This window comes from Tachypleus tridentatus, chromosome 7, assembly GCF_004210375.1.
Source record: "Tachypleus tridentatus isolate NWPU-2018 chromosome 7, ASM421037v1, whole genome shotgun sequence".
Lineage (NCBI taxonomy): Eukaryota > Metazoa > Arthropoda > Merostomata > Xiphosura > Limulidae > Tachypleus > Tachypleus tridentatus.
The window spans coordinates 192,395,351-192,422,588 of record NC_134831.1 but is presented as its reverse complement, the minus strand read 5'-3'; the positions used below and the strand labels follow the sequence as shown (position 1 = coordinate 192,422,588).

The window sequence follows — 27,238 nt, the reverse complement described above, 5'->3', positions numbered from 1 at the left end:
TTTTTTACAAGCAGTTATGAGTTCCAACAGCTCCCCGCTTGTACAGCAGTATGTCTCCGGATTTACAGCACTAAAATCAGCGGTTCGATTTCCCTGGGTGGGCTGAGCAGTTACCTCGATGTGGCTTTGTTATAAGAAAAACACAAAACACACGGTTCCAAAATAACATTGTGGTTGAATATTATACAAGTAGAATTTGTAAAAAAACAAAACAAAAAAAAGAATTTTACTTTTGGGTATCTTAAATTTATGAACTCGGAGAAGTAAATGTGAATTTAATTCATCTAAATTATAATAAATTCATAAACACAAACCTGTAGCATACTTCTACCGTTTTCTTTCCAAGGGGCAAAATCCCTTCTTTATAAGGTTGCTTGTGTATAAGTCAGTCAAAAGCATTTCGAACTTGTGAAGACTGTCTGCGAGGAATCGCTGTCGCAGCGAAGTCGAAAATAAACTATGATGTTATAAAAGAGTTTTGTAAGCGAGAAATAACAAAATACAAACTAGAATTTCAAACTTCACAAACTAAAATAATTTGATTAATAAAACATCATACTGTTACCAACTTCAATGAAACCATTAATTAACCATTCGGTTGAAAGAACAAGTAGCACGTGGCTCGAGAACATGTTTTTAAAAGTTTAATGAAAAGAACCTTTACATTCCAGATAGGCCCGGCATGGCCTAGCGCGTAAGGCGTGCGACTCGTAATCCGAGGGTCGCGGGTTCGCGCCCGCGTCGCGCTAAACATGCTCGCCCTCCCAGCCGTGGGGGTGTATAATGTGACGGTCAATCCCACTATTCGTTGGTAAAGAGTAGCCCAAGAGTTGGCGGTGGGTGGTGATGACTAGCTGCCTTCCCTCTAGTCTTACACTGCTAAATTAGGGACGGCTAGCACAGATAGCCCTCGAGTAGCTTTGTGCGAAATTCAAAAACAAACAAACATTCCAGATAAATAGAAAAGTATATGTTTTTATTTACAGTTCTTTTTCTTAACTTTTATAAAAATGTGTAAGTTCTTCCAGTATGCACTACAAATTTTGAAAGACAAAAATAAAGTGTTCCTAAGCTACAAATGAGAAAACGGAAGTAATGTGTATATTTGTTAAAAGTATAAAAATTGCATAAATACAATATATCGCAATAAATAAAGTCAAAAAAGAATATTCAGGACAAAAATATAGGTAAAAACGTAAGAAAATGAATGCACACATAAATCGGATGATACTGTACAAAGGAAAACAACAATAAAAAGTATGTGAACTTAGTAAGAGTGAAAAAGGACAATGAAAAGAAAAATTCGAATATAAAGGTGACTAAAGGTAACAGGCTAGAGGAGGGGTGCGAACCTTGAACGAAACTGTTGTAGACATTAAGTATAGGTGTGAGAAAGTATAAAAAACGTGTAGGTAGGGAAAATGGAAATAATAGAATTAAAGAGAAGAGAACTTTTCACTCATTCCAAAGGGATCAACAGTGTCTCATTTAAAAATCAAACGGTTTTTCTGGCATTCTCTTTATGTTAGAGTAGATATAGCAAATGTAAGTCCAAATACAGGTGGACATTCTGTACGAATGATTATTGAAGTGTGTACCTGTGTGTTTTGTAGTGTCTATATTTTTCTTATGTATGTGTGTGTTTTTTTATAGCAAAGCCACATCGGGCTATCTGCTGAGTCCATCGAGGGGAATCGAACCCCTGATTTTAGTGTTGTAATTCCAAAGACTGACTGCTGTCCCAGCGGGGGACTCTTCTTAAGAAAGAGAGATGATCATGTGATCAATCCCATAAGTGGCGACCCATTTGACCAACGTATAGCATGTTGCGCTTTCTACAACATACACAATATCGATCATTTATTTGTGATTAAGCAGAAAGCTATACAATGGGCTATCTGTGCTTGCCCACTACGGATATCGAAACACGGTTTTTAGCGCTGTAAGTCCGTAGACGTATCGCTGTGCCACAAGGAGGCCATAAGCAATATGTCATGTTTGTTGAAATGCAAGTGAATGACTCTTATATTTGAAATTTTCTATTTGGGCCGTGTATGGATGTTGTGGTGTTAACATATTGGGAGGTGACGCATTTCTTTTTGTGACAACAAGTTCTATCTGGATTCACGTTAGTGGTAGATTTCTAGATGTCACTCTTGACTGAAATTTATTGTTTTTATTCTTTTTATATTTTTATCGTGTCTATAACTGAAATGTGGAGGATTTTTTTTAAATGTTGAACTTTTGTTTGATGGTCTGGGTAGCTTCATGTGTATTAGGATAGTAAGTGAAAATAAGTGGTATCAAAGATTTGCAGTCTTAGATTGTGGTTTTAGAGTGTATTGTCAGGTTACAGAATAGGCGCATTTTACGGCTTTTTCTATCAAACACTTGGAATACAAGCTAATGATAAAGAAATGTTTTATATCATCAGATTTCGACTTGCAATCGATTTGTTCACTGCGAAGCCTTAAGAAATGAAAATATGGAAGTGAATAAAATGTATGACTGGATGGGAAGACTCATAGCGAAGATAATAATTGGAATCAGTGGGTTTATGACGTACTGATGGGTCAGGTGAAAATGAGAATGTTAAAAAAGTTTACTCTCTGGGAGGAAACTCCATGTGAAGGTAAGCTCTGAGTGGAAGGAGAAAACGAAGTGTAAACAAATGATTTAAGTCACACAAGGGTGTGCTGGTAGCACCAACAATGTCATCAAAATAACGTCTGTCAAGAGTAGGAAGTGTTTCTTATAAATGAAAAATATCTTATTCTCTGTGTAACCAACAAACAATAAAGCATAAGAGGGATCCATTTTAGTACCCATGGCAATACCTTTTATTTGTTGGTAAAATTTATCATTTAAAGAGAATCTGTTCAGGATGAATACAAGTTCCGCAAGACTTAAGAGGCCACACGTGGAGGTATTTAATAAATAACACAGATCCAATTAATGTTTCAGGACTTTTATACCATTGTTATGGAAAATTGATGTGTAAAGTGTTTGTATGCCAATGGTAAATATACCCTATTCATAACAAGAGAATTGAAAATAGTTGAATGTTCGGAATTCATGTGTCGTGTCTTTTATGTAATTAGAAAGAAGCGAGACGATAGATAGGCTTAAGGACGTCAGCAAGAAAAGACGAAATTAATTCGATGGGGCACTTACACGCAAAAATAATTCCCCTACCAGGGTTTTCTGAATTATAAATCTTAGGGAGGAGGTAAAATTTCAGGGTTCTGGGATTACTAAGATTTAGGTTAGTTGCATCCGATGGCAAGTTACCTGTAGAAAGCAAACCGTTACTGGTGTTTGTTTTATCAATATTCAAGTTAAACAATGTAGTCGGATCACTAGTTAAAGGACAGTGAAACTTAATATCAGAATGTTGTTTTTCAGCCTCAGCAAGGTATAGATCTTTGCACTGTACTACTATAGCGCCACTTTAATAACTATGTCTTTCGCTTATAAAGTGTTGGTAAAGTTTTGTGCAAATCAAATATAAGGATATTGTGTTTAAGTTTACTTAGAAAATCCAATTTATCTATATTATTACGACATTATTGTACAAAATATTCTAAGCTAATGAATATTTCAATGGGCGATGTCTACTCTGAAAGCGTTTTCTTATATTTTTTAAATCACAACGGAAATCTTTATTATGAGATGAACTGGTATATTGGTAATGTTGATCCTGATATATTGTAATCATCGCATTAGAAGTTAAATTATCGCTAATACCGTCAAAGGCAGTTACTTGGTATAGGTGGAGGTTGGTTGTCGCTGACGTTGTGATGAGTTTTTTCACATAAAAGATTTATTTAAGGACTGAAAGGTGTGTTTGTAGAAAGAGTTGATTTTGAAAAATGAGCCTGTAGTATTAACCTACGGTAAAATTTCTTTAAGGGTGAATACATCAGACTTTTTTGTTGAAACGAAACTAAGTTTTTGTTGAAGGCCGACTTTTCTGTGTGAAACAGTAATAACTCAGTAGGAATAGTAACCATTAGGTTAGGATTGTCTTCAAGACTATTTTTGATAGAACAAAGATCATATGTTTTAATATCTAGTTTACATAATTTCGTTTCTTTAGTACTTTTAAGAGTTAGTTAGTTAGTTATCACCATTAGATTCCATCAAGGAACATAGGGCCGCAATCGCTTGCGGATTCTTCAACAAGTATTTAAGTGAGTAGGTTGTTAGCCCACTGCACCGAGCCGTCCCTAATTTAGTAGTGTAAGACTAGAGGGAAGGCAGTTAGTCATCACCACTCACCGCCAACTCTTGGGCAACTCTTTTACCAACGAATAGTGAGATTGACTGTTACTTTATAACGCTCCACGGCTGAAAGGGCGAACATGTTTGGTGTGACGGTGATTAGAAACCGTGACCCTCGAATTACGAGTTGAGTGCCTTAACCATCTGGTAATGCCAGGCCCGTGTGACTTGTAATAATAATTATTAAAAAGTTTTGGTATGTTCGGACAAAGGCAAAATTCTCAAATTCGCTATTATAACAGATTATTTTAATAATTATAACTGTAAAGTAATAACCACAAGACGTAATGTGAAATGTATACATTATTATATTAAATATCTGATTTAATTCTAAAGTACCTAATAACTGTAAAAATATTAAACTATAAAAAACTTTAATGATAGCAGCTGTTAATTTTGGGAAATGTCTCAAACGTCGAAGTGTGCAGTTTCCACTAAAAATCTTATACATTTGCGCTCACCATCTTCCATAAAAGACCTCATCTAGAGGAATACATTAAAGGTTGTTTGTTTTTTCTGTTTGCTGTATATGGATTACAGAATGTATGTTTTTAATATGGCACACTGCTCATGTCCTATGTTCAAAATTTAAAGGTCAAACATTATGAATTTAAGTTTTTATTTTATTTTAAAATTTTCGTGTTCCAAGTAATTTTCATTTCGTGTTGTAATAATTAGAAATAAGATTTATTAATATATATGTATATATATATATACTTATACATATACTGTATTACTTCGAATTTAAGACGCACCTTTTTTCACATTTTTCCGAACTGAAAATAAAGTTGCGGCTTAAATTCGAGATGTTATTTTACACTCTTCGAAAGTCTCGAAAACGTCACTTTCCTCGAATAACAAAGATTCTCCAAAACATCCTGCATTAACAATCAGATTGGTCTATATTTTAAAAGTAACTTAGCTTAGAAAGACTAATAAAACACGTACAAAACGTCAAATTTGCCGATATCATCACCTCTTGTTGGATATCACCGTCATCAGTCTGTGTCTGACTTTTCTGTTGTTAAGACGCTATTTTGTAGTGTTTTTATTGCATTTTTACCCATAGAAAAGCGTTTTACGTACGATTCCGCAATTTAAAGAAAAAATATTTTGTGCGCCGAACAGATTGGGAATCGTGCAGCCAGTAAAAAGTATACAGTGAGCGAGGCAAATCTTTAGCGTGATGTGAAAACCAAGTTGTATTCTCCTAAAAAAAGTACAAAATAATTTACTAGCCCAAGAAAAGGAAGACGTCCTAAAATTGATGCTGCCGTTTTAACGTACCTCAGAAAGTTACGAAATAAAAAACTGCCTGTAACGAGAGAAGTCTTAATGTTAAACACAAAATAATGTACAGGAAATAGTGGTATTTCTTTCAAGGCCATTTGTGGCTGGTGTGAAAATTTTATAAAAAGGGAAAATTTATCATTACGTCGAAGGACAACAATTAGTGAAAAATTGTCGTCAGATTTTCATGATGCGGAAGATGGAACGCAAGATGACATTCTTTGGGACAACAGTGAATCAAGTGATGAAGATGCTTCAACTTCAGAATATAACCTTGAGTCAGAAGAAACATCAGAGTAACATTCTGATTAAATAAAGAAAGCAGGAAGAAACATTATTGCAATAAAAAATCTTAATTTCCTGCGTATTCCATAGATATATATATTATTATATTTCATTTTAAATGCACTATTAACATTTTTTATTCGTTTAGAAACTATTTTAAAACATATTTACTCCTTTCTAATTATAATCCTTTTTTTCCTGAAAAGCCCTATTTAAAAGTGGGATGCGTCTTAAATTTGAAGTAATTATGGTATATAATATACAACAGAAGCTTTAAAAATATAAGCCATAATTGTTTTGTTTTTCTGTTCTTTAGTTGTACAAGAAGGCGTACAAAATTTAATCCAAAATTAAAGTTTGTTTGTTTGTTTTGGAATTTCGCACAAAGCTACTCGAGGGCTGTCTGCGCTAGCCGTCCGTAATTTAGCAGTGTAAGACTAGAGGGAAGGCAGCTAGTCATCACCACCCACTGCCAACTCTTGGGCTACTCTTTTACTAACGAATAGTGGGATTGACAGTCACGTTTTAACGCCCTTACGGCGAGCATATTTGATGTGGCGGGAATTGAACAATTGAAAAAAACGGTTTCGCATTTCAAACATTGTGTAGCAACTTGTCGAAAAGAATAGATTAATTTAACGACATCAGTAAAAAAAATATTTTAAAATACATAATTTTTAAGCTTAGGTTTCAGGCCATGGTTAAAAACCAAAAAAAAAACAGTCTTAAAAAATGGCTGTTACTTTTTTAAAATATTTGAAACTGAAGATTTATTGACCATTTTTCAGTTCATATTTATGACAAATTTTGAATTATTTAATGTTTCCCTCACTTTTTATTTTAATGTTACAGTAAACAGAGTTTTGATTTGCTAATTTTTAAAATAAAAGATAATCAATCAGACAGATTAAGGTGTGATATTCATTATGTTATTTAAATTTTTCTTTGGATTTTTTCTCATTTTTTTACTTCAAAGAAATTACTTAAGAAGGTATAGACAAATGCAGGAGGTATAAAACCAAAATCTTTCTAATTGCTTTGAAAAAAAATAGCACATTTCTAATTAAAATTGCTGGAATTAATTTATGCTCATTTTATTTGTTTGTGTCCTATATAATATCTATCATTCGATTTACAGAATAAGTCTGTATACACCTTCAAATCATATTGGGTGAATATAGCAATATGCCAAGTAGAAAATAAAAAACAACATTAGCTACAAACAGTGGACATTCTGGGAAGGCATTAGTCAATTTTCTTAAGTTACGAATTAGAGACGAGAATATGAACACAAAGTACACTGATTCAAGTACATGTTTCATAGGGCAATAACTAGAGTATTAAACATCTCAAAACGAATCTTAAAGAAAAGATATAGGAGCTAACTCATAGAAACTTAGTAAGAGTTGATATATAAAGACACTTCCGTGAGGAAATATAGCTTTCTTCTACGTAAAACTTGGAAATCTCAAAATCTTTGTCTTTCTTTCGTATTTCACTTCATTTTGAAATGCTGAGTTTGTTGTTAAAATTGAATGTCTTTCAATCGGTACATGTAAAACTTGGAAACTCTAGAAATATTGGGGCTGTTGGCTTTGTTTCGTCCTCACTTCACTTCAAGATGCTGAATTTGTGGTTACAATTGAGTGTCTTTCAATCGGTACATGTAAAACTTGGAACTAGAAATATTGGGGCTGTTGGAATTGTTTCGTCCTTCACATCACTTCAAGATGCTGAGTTTGTGGTTACAATTGAATGTCTTTCAATCGGTACATGTAAAACTTGGAAACTAGAAATATTGGGGCTGTTGGCTTTGTTTCATCCTCACTTCACTTCAAGATGCTGAATTTGTGGTTACAATTGAGTGTCTTACAATCGGTACATGTAAAACTTGGAAACTCTAGAAATATTGGGGCTGTTGGCTTTCTTTCGTCCTTCACTTCACTTCAAAATGCTGAATTTGTGGTTACAATTGAGTGTCTTTCAATCAGTACATGTAAAACTTGGAAACTAGAAATATTAGGGCTGTTGGCTTTGTTTCGTCCTCACTTCACTTCAAGATGCTGAATTTGTGGTTACAATTGAGTGTCTTTCAATCGGTACATGTAAAACTTGGAAACTAGAAATATTGGGGCTGTTGGCTTTCTTTCGTCCTTCACTTCACTTCAAAATGCTGAATTTGTGGTTACAATTGAGTGTCTTTCAATCAGTACATGTAAAACTTGGAAACTAGAAATATTGGGGCTGTTGGCTTTGTTTCGTCCTCACTTCACTTCAAGATGCTGAATTTGTGGTTACAATTGAGTGTCTTACAATCGGTACATGTAAAACTTGGAAACTCTAGAAATATTGGGGCTGTTGGCTTTGTTTCGTCCTCACTCCACTTCAAGATGCTGAGTGTGTGGTTACAATTGAGTGTCTTTCAATCGGTACATGTAAAACTTGGAAACTCTAGAAATATTGGGGCTGTTGGCTTTGTTCCGTCCTTCAATTCACTTCAAGATGCTGAATTTGTGGTTACAATTGAGTGTCTTTCAATCGGTACATGTAAAACTTGGAAACTCTAAAAATATTGGGGCTGTTGGCTTTCTTTCGTCCTTCACTTCACTTCAAGATGCTGAGTTTGTGGTTACAATTGAGTGTCTTTCAATCGGTACATGTAAAACTTGGAAACTAGAAATATTGGGGCTGTTGGCATTGTTTCGTCCTTCACATCACTTCAAGATGCTGAGTTTGTGGTTACAATTGAGTGTCTTTCAATCGGTACATGTAAAACCTGGAAACTAGAAATATTGAAGCTGTTGGCTTTGTTTCGTCCTCACTTCACTTCAAGATGCTGAATTTGTGGTTACAAATCAGTGTCTTTCAATCGGTATATGTAAAACTTGGAAACTCTAGAAATATTGGGGCTGTTGGCTTTGTTTCGTCCTTCACTTCACTTCAAGATGCTGAGTTTGTGGTTGCAATTGAGTGTCTTTCAATCGGTACATGTAAAACTTAGAAACTCTAGAAATATTGGGGCTGTTGGCTTTCTTTCATCATTCACTTCACTTCAAGATGCTGAATTTGTGGTTACAAATCAGTGTCTTTCAATCGGTATATGTAAAACTTGGAAACTCTAGAAATATTGGGGCTGTTGGCCTTGTTTCGTCCTTCACTTCACTTCAAGATGCTAAGTTTGTGGTTGCAATTGAGTGTCTTTCAATCGGTACATGTAAAACTTAGAAACTCTAGAAATATTGGGGCTGTTGGCTTTGTTTCGTCCTTCAATTCACTTCAAGATGCTGAGTTTGTGGTTACAATTGAGTGTCTTTCAATCGGTACATGTAAAACTTGGAAACTCTAGAAATATTGGGGCTGTTGGCTTAGTTCCGTCCTTCAATTCACTTGAAGATGCTGAATTTGTGGTTACAATTGAGTGTCTTTCAATCGGTATATGTAAAACTTGGAAACCCTAGAAATATTGGGGCTGTTGGCTTTGTTTCGTCCTTCACTTCACTTCAAGATGCTGAGTTTGTGGTTGCAATTGAGTGTCTTTCAATCTGTACATGTGAAACTTGGAAACTATAGAAATATTTGAGCTGTTGGCTTTGTTTTGTCCTTCACTTCACTTCAAGTTGCTGAGTATGTGGTTAAAATTGAGTGTCATTCAATCGGTACATGTAAAACTTGGAAACTAGAAATATTGGGGCTGTTGGCTTTGTTTCGTCCTTCACTTCACTTCAAGATGCTGAGTTTGTGGTTACAATTGAGTGTCTTTCAATCGGTACATGTAAAACTTGGAACTAGAAATATTGGGGCTGTTGGCTTTGTTTTGTCCTTCACTTCACTTCAAGATGCTGAGTATGTGGTTAAAATTGAGTGTCATTCAATCGGTACATGTAAAACTTGGAAACTAGAAATATTGGGGCTGTTGGCTTTGTTTCGTCCTTCAATTCACTTCAAGATGCTGAGTTTGTGGTTACAATTGAGTGTCTTTCAATCGGTACATGTAAAACTTGGAAACTCTAGAAATATTAAGGCTGTTAGCTTTGTTTCGTCTTTCACTTCACTTCAAGATGCTGAGTTTGTGGTTACAGTTGAGTGTCTTTCAATCAGTGCATGTAAAACTTGGAAACTGTAGAAAGCTTGGGGCAACCCTTGCTGTTGGCTTTGTTTCGTCTTTTACTTCATCTCGAGATGTTGAATTTGTACTAACGATTGGGATTTTTTCAGTGGGTATATGAGAATATGATGAATATGAAAAGGATAAATTCCTGAAAGGCGAAAAGGCATAGGAATTCCCATTATCTAATGACGTGACCGTAGAAAGGGGCGAAGGAACGGGTGTTCCAAATGGATACACATTTAAAGGCACATAGAAAGGGTTTAATGGTTGTTGATGATAACGATAAGTTGAAGGAAAGAGCACTGAAGAGTAGGCACAAGGTGCCATAAATGGCGTCCCTGAAAATTTCAACAGAGTTCGTCAAACGAATATAAGTTATATCGCATTATTAAACCCACCAATTTGTATAAAAAAAGAAGTAGTAAGTCAAACAACACATGAAAGTAACGTTTCTGACCATTAGTTTAATTATCTAAAAAAACAACCAGATAGATATAATTATTATAAACTAGAAACAAATACTTTAACATTTTTATAAAAGTAGTATTTCTGGTTTGTTTGTTTTTGACGTTCGCGCAAAGATACAAGAGGACTATTTGCGCTTACAGTCCCTAGTTTAGCAGTGTAAGACTAGAGTATCCAGCTAGTCATCACCACCCACCGCCAACTGTTGGGATACTCTTTTACTAACAAATAGTGGGATTGACAGTCACTTTATAACGTCCCTATGGCTGAAAGGGTAAGCATGTTTGGTGTTCATTGATAATTGTATTATATGTAAAATTACATGGGATGTAAGGCCCACGAAAATTATTAGCTCTTGGACCCACACACCCTTAAATCCGCCACTGTTGAAAAGTGAGAGTTCCAGGCCCTTACGCTTCCTAGGCCACTGTTTTATAAACAATAATTAAAAAAGAGCTTAAAATAATCAATAGAGACAAATAAGACAAATACTTACTAATTATGTTTCCTTCTGTTGTCACAACGCTTTTACTGAAAGATGTCAGGTTTCCCATGTGACGACGAGCTATTTCATCGCATCCTTCTCTGTGTAAATACAATGCACATAAACTGATATAACAACTCTGCCTTCCTGCACTATTTTTACCTGTTCAGAACACTGAAAATTAAAACTATTAGAATTCTACTATAACGAACAATATTTAATGTATTAAAACTGAGTTTTTGCTGTACTATAAGAACGGAAAAAGAGGTGACTCAAAGTATTACTGTATAATTTCCACATATCTCACAAAAGTATTACAAAGTGATCACTAGTAGAAAGTTTAACCAATAATCTGACAAAGTCAGCTTTCAAGTTGTTCTGGCTAAGCAATCATTGAGGACACAGGTGGGGCAACCACGAAAATGTCAAGTTTACTGTGCTGGTTTAAAGCCTGTTGTTATAGGTAAATAAAGTCTTAAAGATATCTGAAAATTTAATATCATAAAAGTAAACAGTAGGTTTACAAATTTCGGTTTAATTGACGTATTGTTCAACTTGCTTATCTATTTATAGTTTTGACACACTTTATTTGTGTGAAGTAGTTTGTTTTCAATATTTTATAGAAGTATGTAGAAAAAGTAACAGGATCTTTGTTATTTATAAGTTAGGTTTTTGTAATGTGAAAGTTTGATTCTTATAAGATTTCTCTAATTTTATCATACAGCATAATTTGGGAATACTAATCGCAACGTGAATCACTTTAAATTGTTTATTTTCTGGTCACTGAAAATTACTTAAGCAGGTTTTTCTTATTGAGAGTGATACAGCGAAATTAATCAAGAAATCAGTACACAGACCAGCCTAGTTTAATAAAATGACGACTTCCTCTATCTGACGAGTTATAAAGTGACGCGTGATTAAAATGTTATCAGGCTTAAAACGTTCAACTACAGCTGTTATTCACACCGATCTTTTTTCTTCGACATGTGCATACAACGATAAGAAGTGTAACTTTGCTGGCCCGGACCAGACATGGCTCTTGATTAGCCCTCAAGCCTGGCGCCGTTCTGATGTCATCTGGAGATTCCATGTGTATTGTTCTTGTGGTTATCTCTGAGTGAGAGATTAGTAAATATGATCGTTAGCAGCTCACCTTCCAAAACTAAAAACGCTACCATTTCTTTCTCTCATAGCTCTTTTAATGAAAATTTGAATAATTTTAACTTTTCTTTATCGACATATTTAATGATTTTATCAATAAATAAAAACTAAACTCTTCTGATATAGCCCACCACATTTATACCTTAGTTAATAACCAACAGTACAAGAAAAGATTCGTTGATTTCATTTACAGAAATCAACTTGAATGACTTAATGTATAATGTGGTTCGTAAACACTGAATACGAGCTTATTTTTATAAAGTGTTAGAAATAATAATAACTTTGAAATGATTAAACCATATTAAATAATAATGAATGATTAAAATAGGAATTGTATTATATCATTACCCTCACTTCAAGTGTGACAGAACTGGTAGATAGAACGCTGTAGACGAGATAATGGCTGAAATTGTGGCCGATAATCAAACTAAAACATCAGAAGACATGGCCACCAGAAGCAACCCAACTGATATTAAACCTATGTACGTAGCGGTTATAACAACAATTTTGATAGATACTGAGATGAAAGTATATTTTTTTGCATGGTGAAAATAGCAAACAGAAATGTTTTATTGTGAATAAATTTGTTTAAGCAATTACTGCTTTTTTGTAGCATCAATATTAGCAAATACTCCTCCACTTGCATTGTGATTCACATTCAACGAAAACTTGTGTAAAACAGAAATATATATATATGTACATGTATAATACGTAAAACGACAAATATTTTATGTCACAACTTGGTAACATTCTACGTAAAATGGAACTCCTCGCTATTATAGCGGTATGTCTTCGGATTTACAACGCTAAAATCAGCGGTTCAATTCCCCTCGTTGGGCTCAGCAAACAATCCGATGTGGGTTTGCTATAAGAAAACACACACATAAAATGGAAATTGAAAAATTTAAGGGCTATCACCAACTTACGAATTTTTTACTGGATCACGGAATCCTTTGGCAAATGGATTAGATGCAATCTTAAGTTTGGTAATCTGAAAAAAATAGTGTAATGTTTTAATTTTATTTTTATAATTTATCTTCAAAATACACAAACAATTTTCAAATAAGGTCAGAAATATCATTTTAAAAGAAAAACACTCCCAAAACAAATAATGTCATAAAGGTTTTATACTTCAACCTGATAATACAAAGAGAAGCGAAATATCCAAAATTAACCTGACGTTCAAAAACACCATGGATCTACATAATATTTATACAACTCAAATTAAGCTTGAATGTAAAGCGGTGTTTCAATTAGTTACAAATTTCTCATTTTTAATCACGTAGTATACATGATGCCGAGAAACTGTAGTACAAATGACAGAAGTAATCGTCCACTAAGTAATTGGTAACTTTTATTTAGCTGTTTCTTTTTTTGTTTAGCAAAAAACATAAAATTTATGAAGTAAAGATGACGTAGACGTCTAATCAGTTTTTTGGACTGCAACAGACAAATTTTGATACGTATACAGTTCAGTGCGATTTGAAAGAGCGAAGCAAACAAATAACGTAGGCCTAATTTAATGTGACTTGACAGTATTTCGCATATTATTCAAATACCTAAAGTACGTTAAATTATTAGTGAGAAGTAAATAATAATAAATTACAACCAAAGAAATGAAGCAGTAACATTTTAGTAATAAGAGAGTTTCGTGCTCATTTAATGGATTAAATACATATAAATTACTAGCTTTTCAATAAATAAACCGTTAATACGTAAGATTATTGACGCCAAAGCTAATAAAACACAACAAATTAAACTTAATACGACTAGAATAATATCTGAAATCTTTCACTCTTCCTTGATACAAAATGTATTCCTGCAAGCTACATATATTGTAATATTACACTAGCTTTAAACGTTGGTTCTGATACAAATGTTAATTCCACACCTTAATATTTCTTTTGAATGGTAGTCTCATTGGTTACAAAAAAAATCCTCTACTAATCTTGCGCTAAGATGTTATTTTTTACTTCTCCCTCTATTTCGTTGTTGTTCATCCTAGTCACGGTATATTTTTGACTGTTAACCTTGCATGTTGTACCTATTGGATTCCATACTCTATCTTACCTATTTCTTCAGGTTGTTTTCTTACATTGACCACAGTTATTTTTCGTCTACTAATCTTACATATTGAACTTATTGGTTATCATTTTTATATATTATCCATTTTACTTTTACTTTATTTCGATAATAGTATTGTTTTTTGTTTTCGAATTTCGCACAAAGCTACTCGAGGGCTATCTGTGCTAACCGTCCCTAATTTAGCAGTGTAAGACTAGAGGGAAGACAGCTAGTCATCACCACCCACCGCCAACTCTTGGGCTACTCTTTTACCAACGAATAGTGGGATTGACCGTCACATAATAACGCCCCCACGGCTGAAAGGGCAAGCATATTTGGCGCGAAGGGGATGTGAACCCGCGACCCTCAGATTACGAGTCGCTCGCCTTAACACGCTTGGCTATGCCGGACCTCGATAATAGTAGATTTTTATTTCATTTTAAAGTAGCTGACTCCAATATGGTATTCTTTTCTTACTTGTTTAGTTAATCTTCTTATTGGATATATTAATGTTGCTTTGCTTAAAGTAACTCTAAATATTTTAATCTACCTCCTGGTTCTGGTAAGCTGTCACTGTAATAAATACAGTTTCTGGGAAGGAGAACTGAAATGCTAATTTTGTATCAACAGCTTGATCTGGAACAGTAAATGGAGTTTCCACTTTCTGTATGTAGATCAGTGGTTGGTACTTGTGCATTGAGTGAAGAGCAATCTGAAAAAAGGTAGATTTATATTATCATAACAGCACTAAATATACCTTGTGCACACTTAATACACTGTACTGATCTCTTTGGTTAAAAATAAAATGAAAAATTAAATCTTTGGTGTCGAAATGTATCTATGAGTATTTAATACTCATACGGTTGGTGTGAGTATTAAAACTTTTATTATAATAAAGCAGAGAAGAGCGTTTCGATCTAAGAATACCCATACCAGCCATCTTGAAATACAATTTTACTTCAAGTGGGTTTTTCATCATCACGAATTAAATTACTTAGGTGTCTAGATTAGAATGCTTCACCTTTTAAACACACTTCTAGAACATTTAGTTTATTTTCATGTGCAAAAAAGTTAGATCATGTTCGTCAGTTGACTGATTTATAAACGTGTAGTGATGTCATGGTTATTCAGCAAGACAACGGTAAGAACAAGGATCTCTCTCCGTGATGTCATGGTTATTCAGCAAGACAACGGTAAAAACAAGGATCTCTCTCTGTAATGTCAGGGTTATTCAGCAAGACAACGGTAAAAACATGGATCTCTCTCCATGATGTCATGGTTATTCAGCAAGACAACGGTAAAAACAAGGATCTCTCTCCGTAATGTCATGGTTATTCAGCAAGACAACGGTAAAAACAAGGATCTCTCTCCGTGATGTCATGGTTATTCTACAAGACAACGGTAAGAAGAAGGATTTTTCTCCGTGATGTCATGGTTATTCCAGCAAAACAACGGTAAAAACAAGGATCTCTCTCCGTGATGTCATGGTTATTCTATAAGACAACGGTAAGAACAAGAATCTCTCTCCGTGATGTCATGGTTATTCTACAAGACAACGGTAAGAACAAGAATCTCTTTCTGTAATGTCATGGTTATTAAACAAGACAGCAGTAAGAACAAGGATCTCTCCACGTGAGGTCAGGGTTATTCTACAAGAGAAAGGTAAGAATAAATATTTCTGTTATGTGTTGAATTTGATAATTTATAACTACGTAATATAAAAAGATAACATATGACAGCCGGCAGCTGCTTGTCTCGGATGCGAAGAAGAAAGAACAGCTTCAACAAAGTGTGAAAAATGAATGACCAAAAGTGTTACGTGAGTAATAAACACGTCACAACGTTTTCTGTGCAGGCAGAATGAACTTTGCTTTGCTATACCAAGAAACTTCAAACTACTGGAAATAGAGCTAATGGTGTAGAAAACATAATTATCACAAAGGTTCAATCATTTGATTCCTACACACAGGTGGGTGTAACGTCTACAGTTAACTTAAATAATGCATTACGGATTATGGCTATATTTCCACCCTGAGAGACATTAATGCAACAATCTATAGTGCTTTTATTATCCGAGATTGATTCAGCCAGTTTGTTTGTTTGAAAGCAAAGCCACGTTGAGATATTTACTGTGTTCACCGCGGGAAATCTAGCACCGGATTTCAGAGTTTTGTAAGTCCATACATTTACCACTGTCTTCGAGGACAATTCAGACAGCATGGTCGCGATGAACACGACACAATCAACGCGTCACATTTGGAAAAAGCATTCATGGAACATCATATTAATTATCTGGTAACAACAGATAACTCGTAGCAGACTTTAATTTACCACAATCGACCTTTGGAATATTGTAAAGTTTATACCACACTCAGTCCAGACGAAATGTCCGACCACGTATTAGATGAGGGTCACAAGCCACTAATTATTGTATAAAAATAACTTAATTAAGACTGAGTAGCATATCTCTTCTGAATAAAACTACTTATCTGTGGCTCAGTGTTTGTGGTTCTGTTAAGCAACCGTGTAACTATAATTTCGGATAATACTGAAGAATTAAGCTTGACTAATTAAAACTCTGAGATAACCTACTTGGCCCTTTTCAGTTGACTGTTTACTATTGGTCAACTTGAGCTTGTCGAAGTTCACAATTTGCGCCATTAAGTGATGGCCTTTAGCAGGAATGTCAGGATGTAGGTAGCGATTGGTAGGTAAAGGTACATCACCAGCTCCTGCAATCATCCACTGGGAGCTGTTAACACGGAAAGACAGAAAATTTTGTGATTTACACATTATATAAATACTTTGTTTCAAGATGATAAACGTTGAAAATAATCTTTTTTACTATGGTCGTTTGAAGACGGATAAGCATTTATTTCAGCGTATAATCTCTTTTTTCATTATTATTATAAATTATAGGATACACACTATTTTGTAAAATATGAATAGTTTATAAAATAATTTTATGAGCTAAATGTTTCCATCGTTGTTATCACATTTTTTACAAGATTTTCTACGTCTTGTTATAGATATACAATGAAATAGTTTCATCCAGGAAACGTAGAAAACTTTCTAAGTTCTAAAATGGATACACAGTGGTGTACTTTAAATTCTAAATGTAAAAGGAAAAAAAACAAAACAACTTTAGCTCACTAGTGAACCTGTACAAACATATTATATAAAATCATCAATACTTCAATATAAAAACAAATAGGTTATTGTGTTTAAAATACAATATATTATAAAACCAAGCAAAAATAAAATAGTTTAGTTCTTAAGAATTTATCATAGAGTTGATATATTTAGAATACTGAAATTTAGGAAACTGTTCATCAGAAATGTATATGAATAAATACTGGAACATAGTCCTTGGTTTTTATGTAGTCCTTAAATATTAGGATCCTTCATCTTGCTGGTATTCTTAACATGTGATACAACTGTGAAGATATGAAGGACTTATCTACCTAGGATACACGTATCTGTATCGATTGTTATCCACAGAAGCGATTTCTACCCAAATCAAATAGTAGCCATCTGGATCCAAGCCCGTAACATTGACCTTCAAGGCCGGAAACATCCTCCTGTATTTAAAAAAGGTATTGTTGTTGTTTGAAAATAACCATTTCTTTAAAATAACTACTGTACTGCTACAGGTATTAAGTTTGATATGTATTTATAATGAGACAAGCAGTACAAAGTTCTAAAGGGTAATATGTAAATGTAGCTAAATGTCATTCTTTGATTAGAAAAAAATGAACTTTTATCAAACATTTTCCTGGGTCTCTATTTATGAAGAATGCATATATATAAATACACAGTTAAATACATCCTACAACATAAGTGAATTTTGAACGCAAATAGTTAATATGAGTTTTAATGATGAAGTATTTAAAGATAACCTAGATGAGAATGTTGAGAATGTTTGGAATTATTATTTGAAGAAAATTAATAAACGGATTAAACAGTTTGGATACAACTCGTATTCGAAGTTAAGTATTTGTTTTAAATTTATCGGATAATTTTATGAACAAACAGATAAGAGTTAGCACAGGTTATCATGGCTAACGTATTTGTGTGTTTATGTAGAAAAATGGCTAAATGTCTGCCCTTCTCAGTTTAAACCATTGGTTTATAATTATAACTCTTATGTAGATGACGTATTTGTTGCATTTAAAACGAAAAAGAGAAAAGAACAACACAATTGAAACGTTTGACATTGGAGTATATCATAAATTAGTATACAGACGTTATTCAAAGTAATCTAATAAAGTACTTTGTATACCGTGTCTACAACATGTCTGAACTTTTTCAACAAGAACTAAATAACTTAGCACTAATTTTCAAAGTGAATCGTTTTCCAGAACGTTATATTATTTAATTTTCAGAAAATAATAAAACAACTTTCTGCTCCTTCGTAATTAAATGTTGACATCTCTAGACTGCCAGTGTTAATAACTTTACCATATACTGGTGTTCACTCCACTCAACTAAAATGGAAATTGAAGGCATGGCCGGATTAATAAGGCAGGATAGAATTACGAAATATGTTTTACTGATTGGGTACAAACGATCTGAAGGCCCCAAAAACGCACTGTCGATAAGTACGTTTCCATTATTGTAAATTGTATAAGAATTTTCTCTGTTTTTTCTTATACGTTCTAAAACAGGAAACAAAACATGATATCACGCAATTTTTAGAAAGGTATTTAGTCTGACTTGAGAAGAAATCCGATAAAAACACGCAGGTCGAGATTTCAACTTCACTAACACATAGCAACACAGAAAAAGATTTTAATTTCACTAATAAGGATAAATAATCCGAAACTTAACAGTTGATCAAATGTGGATAACTTTTAAAAGTATGTTTTTAAATATTCAAGATAGACTGCAAGTAAAACAACCAGATTCATTCACAAAGAGTATGAAGATAAAATGAAAGAGTTACACTATAAATTTAGGAACTTACTGCTATGATCAGAGATAACAGAAGATCAAGAAAAACTGTTCTGTGTGACATGAAGAAATCCAAAACTATGTATGAAAAATGATCAACTGAAAATGTAAATAATAATAGTAGCGATTTAATAGTGGGCTGGTAGTGGAAGCTTGGGCCCCCCAATAGTACAGCGGTAAGTCTACGGATTTACAATGCTAAACTCAGGGGTTCGATTCCTCTCGGTGGGCTCAGCAGATAGCTTGTTGTGGCTTTACTATAAGAAAAACACATACACACACAGTGGAAGCTTTGATGTTGACTAATGTTATTAATAGTCAGGATTTAATAATGGGCAATTAGCGGAAGATTCGAAGTTGACTAATGTTATTAATAGTAAGGTTTTATTATTGGGCTGGTAGTGGAAGATTGGAAGTCAACTAATGTTATTAATAGTAAGGGTTTCATGTTGGTCAGATCACGTATGAAAATCATTAAGTTTATTGTATGCTCAGGACCAATAGGAAACAGACTAGGCGGAAGAAAGCAGAGGATTGCTACAAATGGAATTCAGTTAAACTAGGTTAATGTCTCAAGTTCTCAGGGCTCAGTATTAAGGCGTTTGTTCTTTTGTATTTGCATTAACGACGTGGATGAAATAGTGGTCACTAAATTATTTGAATCTGCTGGTAATATCATGGTTTTGTTTGTTGCTGACTGCGAGAATAAAGGATACTTTACAAATGTAAACCCCGGGCGAATAGATAACAAATAAACTTTAATTATAATACATGCAAGGTAATGCACGTGGGATTCATAATTTGAATAATGAGTATAATTTTGATGAGAATAACCTTTAGAGTATTATGGAACAACATAATTTAGATAACGTACTATTACTAGTTAGGGCAAAAAATGATTTCAGGACGAATCAATGAAATTATTAAATTAAAGAAAAAATAGTTTATAATTGAATTACATAGGTTAGGTCACATTCGAAGTATTAAAATATTGAGGAAAGACACTGAATTTTTGAAAGGTTGGAGGAAGGCTACAACGGTAATACCTGGGGTGGAAGAGTTGGCATACGAGAACTGCTTAAGACCTCTGAAATTGTTTTCTCTTGAGAAAGGAAAAGTCAGAGAGGTTCTGATTGAGGTGTTTAAGATTGCTTAGGGAAATGAACTATTGGTGCATTATTTTTTTCATACTTAATTGTAAGAATGGTAGGACAAAAAATAGGCCAGAGTAGGTAGGAGTCATCTTCAACTGAAATTTTTATTTTTTTCTAACATGGTGGTTGACCTTTGGAATGGATTCACTGCAGATGGTGGATGCAATTTACTTGAGGGAGTTTAAAGGGAAGCTTCGTTAATATTTTGTTTAGGGATGGGACGGCCTAAATGGACGAATAAGTCCCTTATTGTCTTTAAAGTTATGTATGTGTGTGTGTGTGTGCCCAGGAAGCACATGTCAGAATGAAAACAATATTATAAAAATCCTTAGAATTATTTTTCCTTACCTTCCAGCTTTCGTAATAATCATTTCGTTTCCAAGACTGTGAAACTGATTCCATAATTCTTTTTGACATAACTTAACCTGGATGTCTGCTTCCGCCCCTTGCTTATTTCTACCAACATCTTGGGTCTCGTTGCTACTGAGCAACGACATCGAGTGTTCTCGTGAAATTAGTAAATTATTTTCCTTTGGTGAAAATGGCTGATGACAATCTTCATCCGCTTCTAACGTGAAATTGTTTGAAAATTTCAGAAACTTAAAATAAAAGGTTATAAGTAGGCTTTTGTAAGCAAAACTTTTTTGTTTAATAAATATTTGCTCTTTATCGTAATACATATATACATATATTTACTCATAGAAATAAGGTCGCTTGTTGATTCGTAGGGGAATTTACTTCAGTTTTTCACTACACATTATTTGTGAGAGGGGATTTTCACTTTCAACAAAAAGGCTTTCCAGGCTCGGAGTCAGGAAGGAAAAGTAACAGATACTCTGGGAACCGATGTAGTTTCTGAGATCCCAAGGCTTTCCTTCAATATTAAGCCTTTTAGGTTAATTTTTACGCGTAAATTCCCCCTTCACCCATGTAGAACAGCAGGAAGTTTACAGACTTACAAAGCTATTTCTCTCATCGTAGTTTGGAGGTATGATATGAGATCTTATTTCTTAGGAGATAGTTATGTGATTGTTTTGGAATGAGTTAATAAATTACAATGAATAAGCAATAAAGTACTGAAGGTACCAATTTGCAAATGAGTTGTTAAATGTTACCGTTGTTTTCCATTGACGTGGGATGCAACTAGAAGACATATCCATAAGACAGAAAAATAACTAAAAACCAGTCCTCATTTACAGTGTATAGAGTCGTTCATCTCTCAATGATTAATAAAATTATACTAATATCTCACTGCTTTATTTCAGGTCAATGTCTTACCGAACTTCATGTCACCTGAACAAAATATGGCATTCATAGACATCTTGGGTCTACAGCTTGTAAATTAATAGCTATTTGCCTAGACTGGTTACGTATGAAAGTAGGTGAGTAGAATTCTAAAAGAACCTGTGTTCATTGACTGTAAGATTAAACCTAAGTGGTTAAATCTATTACACAACATATGGTATACACCAAACCTTCTGTTTAGTTAAATCTATTACATAACACGTGATACACATCAAACCTTCTACTACAAAGGAACTTTTAAGTCGAATGCTCTGATTGAAAACGAAAAATTGATCAACTTATCAAGTAAGATATATCAGATTTCAAAAAGTACGTACCGAGAGCAAGTATTAAAACTCAACAGAGTGATGGTGCCAATAGTCTTAGTACATATAAACATATAATGAAATCTACACACAAAACACGTGGACATTGCGCTGAAGGATGAAAGGTCTATTCCCCAAATATCGGTTCCTATGCATTCAGCAACCCATCCCTTACGCACGTGGTGACTTTTTTCGTTCTTCTCTACTTCTCCATAGTTTAGTATAGTTTAAAAAATCTTCCCACGCACACATGTTACTATTGTAATCAACAAACAAACAAGTAAACAAGTTTTTTGTTGTTGGTCAGCTTTCTCATATATATTAAATGATGCGAACCTTTTTACACCATTTAATCTTTAAACTTTCAAATATTGTCTACGCAGATTTCTTAACCAACTTAACCTTCGAACTTTAGAAAACTTTAAAGTAATATTTTAAACCATTTTAACTTTTGAGCTTTAGACACCATCAATATATTTTATTCACTGAAAACATTGTCAGACATCATATTAGAAGTGTTGTCACATGCCGAGTCCTAATGACATTTGCCCAATTTTATCATCTTTAAGCTACATAGAGTTTATTAAGTAATCGTCTGGTTTTCTTGGTTTTTGTATAATTATCTTAAATTATCTCGATCTTTTTATCTGTTATGTTGACAGAAATGAAATCTTTAGCAACCCTTTCGTTCGTACCCTATCTTAATCATACGATTTCTTCTGTTGAAACTAAGGCTGTCATTATCTAGTTACAGGCTTATAATGATCATCAAACGAAAGCTTGAATCGGCGAATAAATAGGCGTCCCTACGCTTCGTAGGTGGTCATTTTAACCATTTCATGTCAAAGTCGGCAATGTTCGCGTTTTTCTGTCAAGTAATGAAGATATTTGTTTTACTTATTTTTGTTTCATGAAGCCGCAAATATATATAAACCCTTATAGCAGTCTACCAAGCTTAGAGCGTTTGAACATTTCATCCAAGATTACTTCCATTGCTACAAAACTTATATAACAGGATAACTTAGGTCAAAAAGAAAGGGAAAAATACGTTATAGAACAATTGAAATATTGGGCTAACTATAATATAGACAAAAGTGAAGTTCACAACTTCCACCAATTGAAATAATTAAATCAACAAAATGCAGAAACTACAAATCAGTTTCATTTTGAACCAGACAGACAAATCAGAAAATTGAAATGATTTGCTTTTCAATATGTATATTTCAAAATTTGAATTAACTATGCTTGTTTCAAGTTAAGCACAGAGCTATATATAAGGTTAGCTGTGCTCTTCCCACAACAGGTCTTGAAACAGGGTTTCTAGCATTGTAAGTCCGTAAACATGCCGCTGTACCACTGGGGGCAGAAGATTAACCGATCTTTTAACATCAATGAATACAATCACATTCTTATCAAAATTGGGCTATTTAGAGTTTTAGTTATTCAGAAGTTTGGGTGCAAACATTTAGAGTAGCGACGCACGACAAGCTGCTTCAACGTGAAATGTGAAATTCTTTAACTTTTTTTTCACGTCGTGCGCTATAGACATTTTAATAACTAAAACAGGTGATTCAGTTTAACAGCACTCACCGAAAATCATCATTCCAAGTTGCTGCAATAATTACGGGTCGATTAAATGACCATACTTCCGTATCTTTATTTTCTAATAATACCTTAATAAAAATTTGGCTTTCAACATATTTTCGTACGTCTCATTCAGAAAATAAAGAAGGCATTTAATTGCATTTAATTTAATTGGCATGGCCAAGCGCGTAAGGCGTGCGACTCGTAATCCGAGGGTCGCGGGTTCGCGCCCGCGTCGCGCTAAACATGCTCGCCCTCCCAGCCGTGGGGGTGTATAATGTGACGGTCAATCCCACTATTCGTTGGTAAAAGAGTAACCCAAGAGTTGGCGGTGGGTGGTGATGACTAGCTGCCTTTCCTCTAGTCTTACACTGCTAAATTAGGGACGGCTAGCACAGATAGCCCTCGAGTAGCTTTGTGCGAAATTCGAAAAAAAAAAAACTAAATCTTACTGAAAATCTCAGCTTAAGCCTTTATTGGCTCGAGTTTTAAAAATATTATCAGTTTTAGTTCTTATCGGCTCAAAAGATACAGCTATTCTTTCTTAGCTGGAGTCTTTATTGGCTCAAAATGCACAGCAATTCTTAGATGGAGTTTGGCTCAAGTTTTAACGTTATTGTTAGTTTTAGTTTGTTGTTTTTGCCGCTATTCTCAGTTTGGGTCTTTATTAGCTTACGTTTACTGCTGCTCTCAATTTAAGTCTTTATTCGGTCAAGTGTTACCCCAGTTCTTAGTCAAATTCTTTATTTGACCAGTTCTTACTAATATTCTCAATGTGAGTCTTTATTTGTCAGAATCTTACCTCTACTCTTAGTTCAAATCTTTATTGCCAAAACCTTACAATTATTTTCACTTTGCACAAATCTTACCACTAATCTTAGTTTTACAAGAGTTTCCGGTGGCTATTTGGTGTCTCACTGGCAGATTGTCGTCGAACATACAGATCAACAGATTAGGAGATGACGATCTTATATTGTCAAGTCGATTGTGCTGGACTTTTTTAGGCGGCGATGGACCAAGTAGCGCATCGACCGAGAAAGCACGAGCTTTTGTGCTCAAGAGAGAAGCAGTAGATTCAGTTGGCCTCTTGAGGGTCATCACTGACCTTTGTCCGAATCTGAACTTCTACGACTGCACTACAATCATCTACAGAACAAAATTGCGGAGATTTAAAAGAATCTAACCTCAGTCACAGCTGATTACCAGGTTTACACAGTACTTGTATATCTTATTAAACCAGACATCGAACACACACACTGGTGTAACAATTGTTCTGTCTGCACTGTTAGTTACCACCTAAGTTAAGAACCCAAACCCACGTGCTATAAATGGGCGTTCCAGGAAGCTCGGCCTACCAATCGAAAGTTCGCACTCTTTAACCCAATCTTACACACCTAGATATGTGTCTTAAAGCCTATGGTGTGAAAGTTTATTAGCATATCAAGGAAGAAAGTAATACGTCGAGTTCTTAATCAACTAATGCAACAAAAATTAATTGTCGAGCCTGTTCGACTCGCATTACAAGAACAAAGTACACTTATATAATACTGATATTGGCGTAACCTGAAGCTTATAATGTAAACGGCAAATGTTTGGGGAGGATTCGATAATTAATGCGTAAATAGCTATGTTGAGGCCATATCGTACAGAATTTGTAAATGCAATATGATCCTAAAACAAAATTAGTTTTTATTAGACAAAGCTGATAAATGTGGCTGCTGGTTTAAACTAAGACTGTTTTGGATATTTTAGGCATAGCTCATATACATAATAGTATATTTGTTCATATGTATTCTAAAATAAATTTGCTGTTTTATATGTTAAATGCATAGATATATGGTGATTGTCTCTCATTATCCAAACAACCAGTCAGTAGAAATTTTAATATTTGATATTTATTTGCGAGAAATGATTTGTTTACCATAATTAGAGTTTACTAAGTTAAACATTTCTAAACTGAACAAAACGAAGAAAAACAGAAACCCTTATAGTATATGATACATATTTGTAGAAGCATAAATGTTCCAAGTATTCGTAATTTTACTCGAACAGTACAGCACTCATGGTCGAACCATGGGTCGTTGTATTGGACTAGGGTTTCCTTTATCAGAAGATGAGATTTTCAGTCAGCTGCAAAGCCTCCTTAAGGGCTTTGTCCAGCATTGAACTAAATAATGCGGTAGATTGTCGCTCTTATAAGGTACTCACACCTGAAAATACAGAAAGACTTTTTGAAAGCAACATCGTGACGTAAAAATTGGACCTTTCGATATGTCAACGACTACGTCATGTCAACTTTCTACATGAGACAGAACTTTGATGATTTATTTAATTAGGCTAAATTACTCTTGAGCCGTGAACTAATTTTGATTCGCCTCGGAAATTGCACAGAGCTTGTTTAAATTATGTTGAATGAAAGAAGAAGTCGGTAAGCTAGGAAATAATGTAAATTGTTTAAAAGAAGTGGCTATAACTTTGGTTATAACAAGTTGTTATAACATTGGTTAAATGGGGAAGAAATATCTAAACTAAATGATAAAGCTACTTGGCTCAAATAATACGAGTATATGTTGAAAAAAATCAAAGAGATATGATTGAATTGATTTAAAAACGAAGTAAACGAAAGCTAATGTAACTTGTGAATTACGATAAATAGTTTGATAGAAATGAATGCGTGAGATATCAAATTAAGCAGTTAACATTCAGATATCACAAAAGATGGATGGTCATGTTTGAAATGTCAGATTACTGAAAGTCCTTTTGTTTTGTTTCTCTTTTCAGTTGTAATTTTTGTTCATCGAACCGCTAAACTTTGGTTGAATGTAGTTAGTTTAAGATGTTTAGCTCCGACAATGGGTAGAGTGCGAGGAAAATTCGTTAATTTGTCCCCCAGTTATGAATGGTCCATAGCTCGCATCTAGTTTTTGAAATAAAAGATCGTGCTCGACAATTTGAAGCCGTGAGTTCGTTATAATAAGAGTCCACAAGTTAGCAATGTGGTTAGCTGCCTTCCCTGTAAGCTACCAATTCAAAGTAGAGACAGAGAATCTCTAAGAAGCCTTTTGCCAATATCCTAAACTAGCCAACCCATGCAATATTCTGAAACTTATAAAATGAGTTATCAAATGTTATTAGGTAACAGTACTGATTTATTTCACGTTGTGAAACGTTGCTTGGACAATCAGCTATTTTATTTTATAAAACATACAAGATATAAATTGTTAAAGACAATGATTCGTCTTCAATCGATCTAAAGGGCATTGGTTGATATACGCCTAAAAATGCTGAGCCGTACCGAAATACACTTGGTATGCAAATTTTACTTTGAACGTTGTGGTGTAAATAAGTGAAAGCTGGTAAAGCATCAGTAACAGTTAGGCTTAGAATAACTTGTAAAGTATTATGCTGCATTTATAAATAGTGTTTCAGATAATATTTTGTCTCTCGTGGTCCAATCTAACTGATAAGTTATAGCAATGGATGAAAAGCTTCTTCGAAAGTGACCTGAGGAGACAAAAATAGGTTTAATTTTGAATATCCAATAGACAAATAATTTGCAGTTAACGTGATATTTTATTAGAATGTTTTATTTTATGCTATAAAGTTAAACTTTCCTACATAAATCAGAGTTATTACTGAGATTGTAATATATTATATAAAGTTCTCTGTCCTGTACTTCTTAGTTGTTCTGCTCACTTGTTATAGAACGAGGTACATTCACCGACAAATGCCTACATTCCATTAACTTGAAATAGCATAACATAACATAATATCATGATATGTGAATTGAAGCTAT

At 34.1% G+C, this 27,238-nt stretch overlaps 1 protein-coding gene across 5 annotated transcripts; it reads right to left on the bottom strand.

Annotated features, from left to right (window-relative positions):
• Positions 1–304: 304 nt before the first annotated feature.
• LOC143257577 (T-box transcription factor TBX15-like) lies at positions 305–24,726 on the bottom strand. 5 transcript variants are annotated; one of them, XM_076516470.1, is made up of 8 exons: positions 24,312–24,726; positions 20,597–20,816; positions 17,606–17,722; positions 16,734–16,893; positions 14,692–14,853; positions 13,004–13,068; positions 10,929–11,017; positions 305–457 (listed from the first exon to the last, which is right to left on the bottom strand). In XM_076516470.1, exons 1-8 carry the CDS (start codon positions 24,538–24,540, stop codon positions 390–392), a joined length of 1,110 nt encoding a protein of 369 aa, XP_076372585.1. In that variant the 5' UTR covers positions 24,541–24,726; the 3' UTR covers positions 305–389. The 5 variants fall into 5 exon arrangements, with proteins under 5 accessions (XP_076372585.1, XP_076372583.1, XP_076372584.1 ...); XM_076516468.1 differs by lacking the exon at positions 305–457 and adding an exon at positions 4,607–5,878; XM_076516469.1 differs by lacking the exon at positions 305–457 and adding an exon at positions 4,607–5,847.
• Between the last annotated feature and the right edge of the window lie 2,512 nt (positions 24,727–27,238).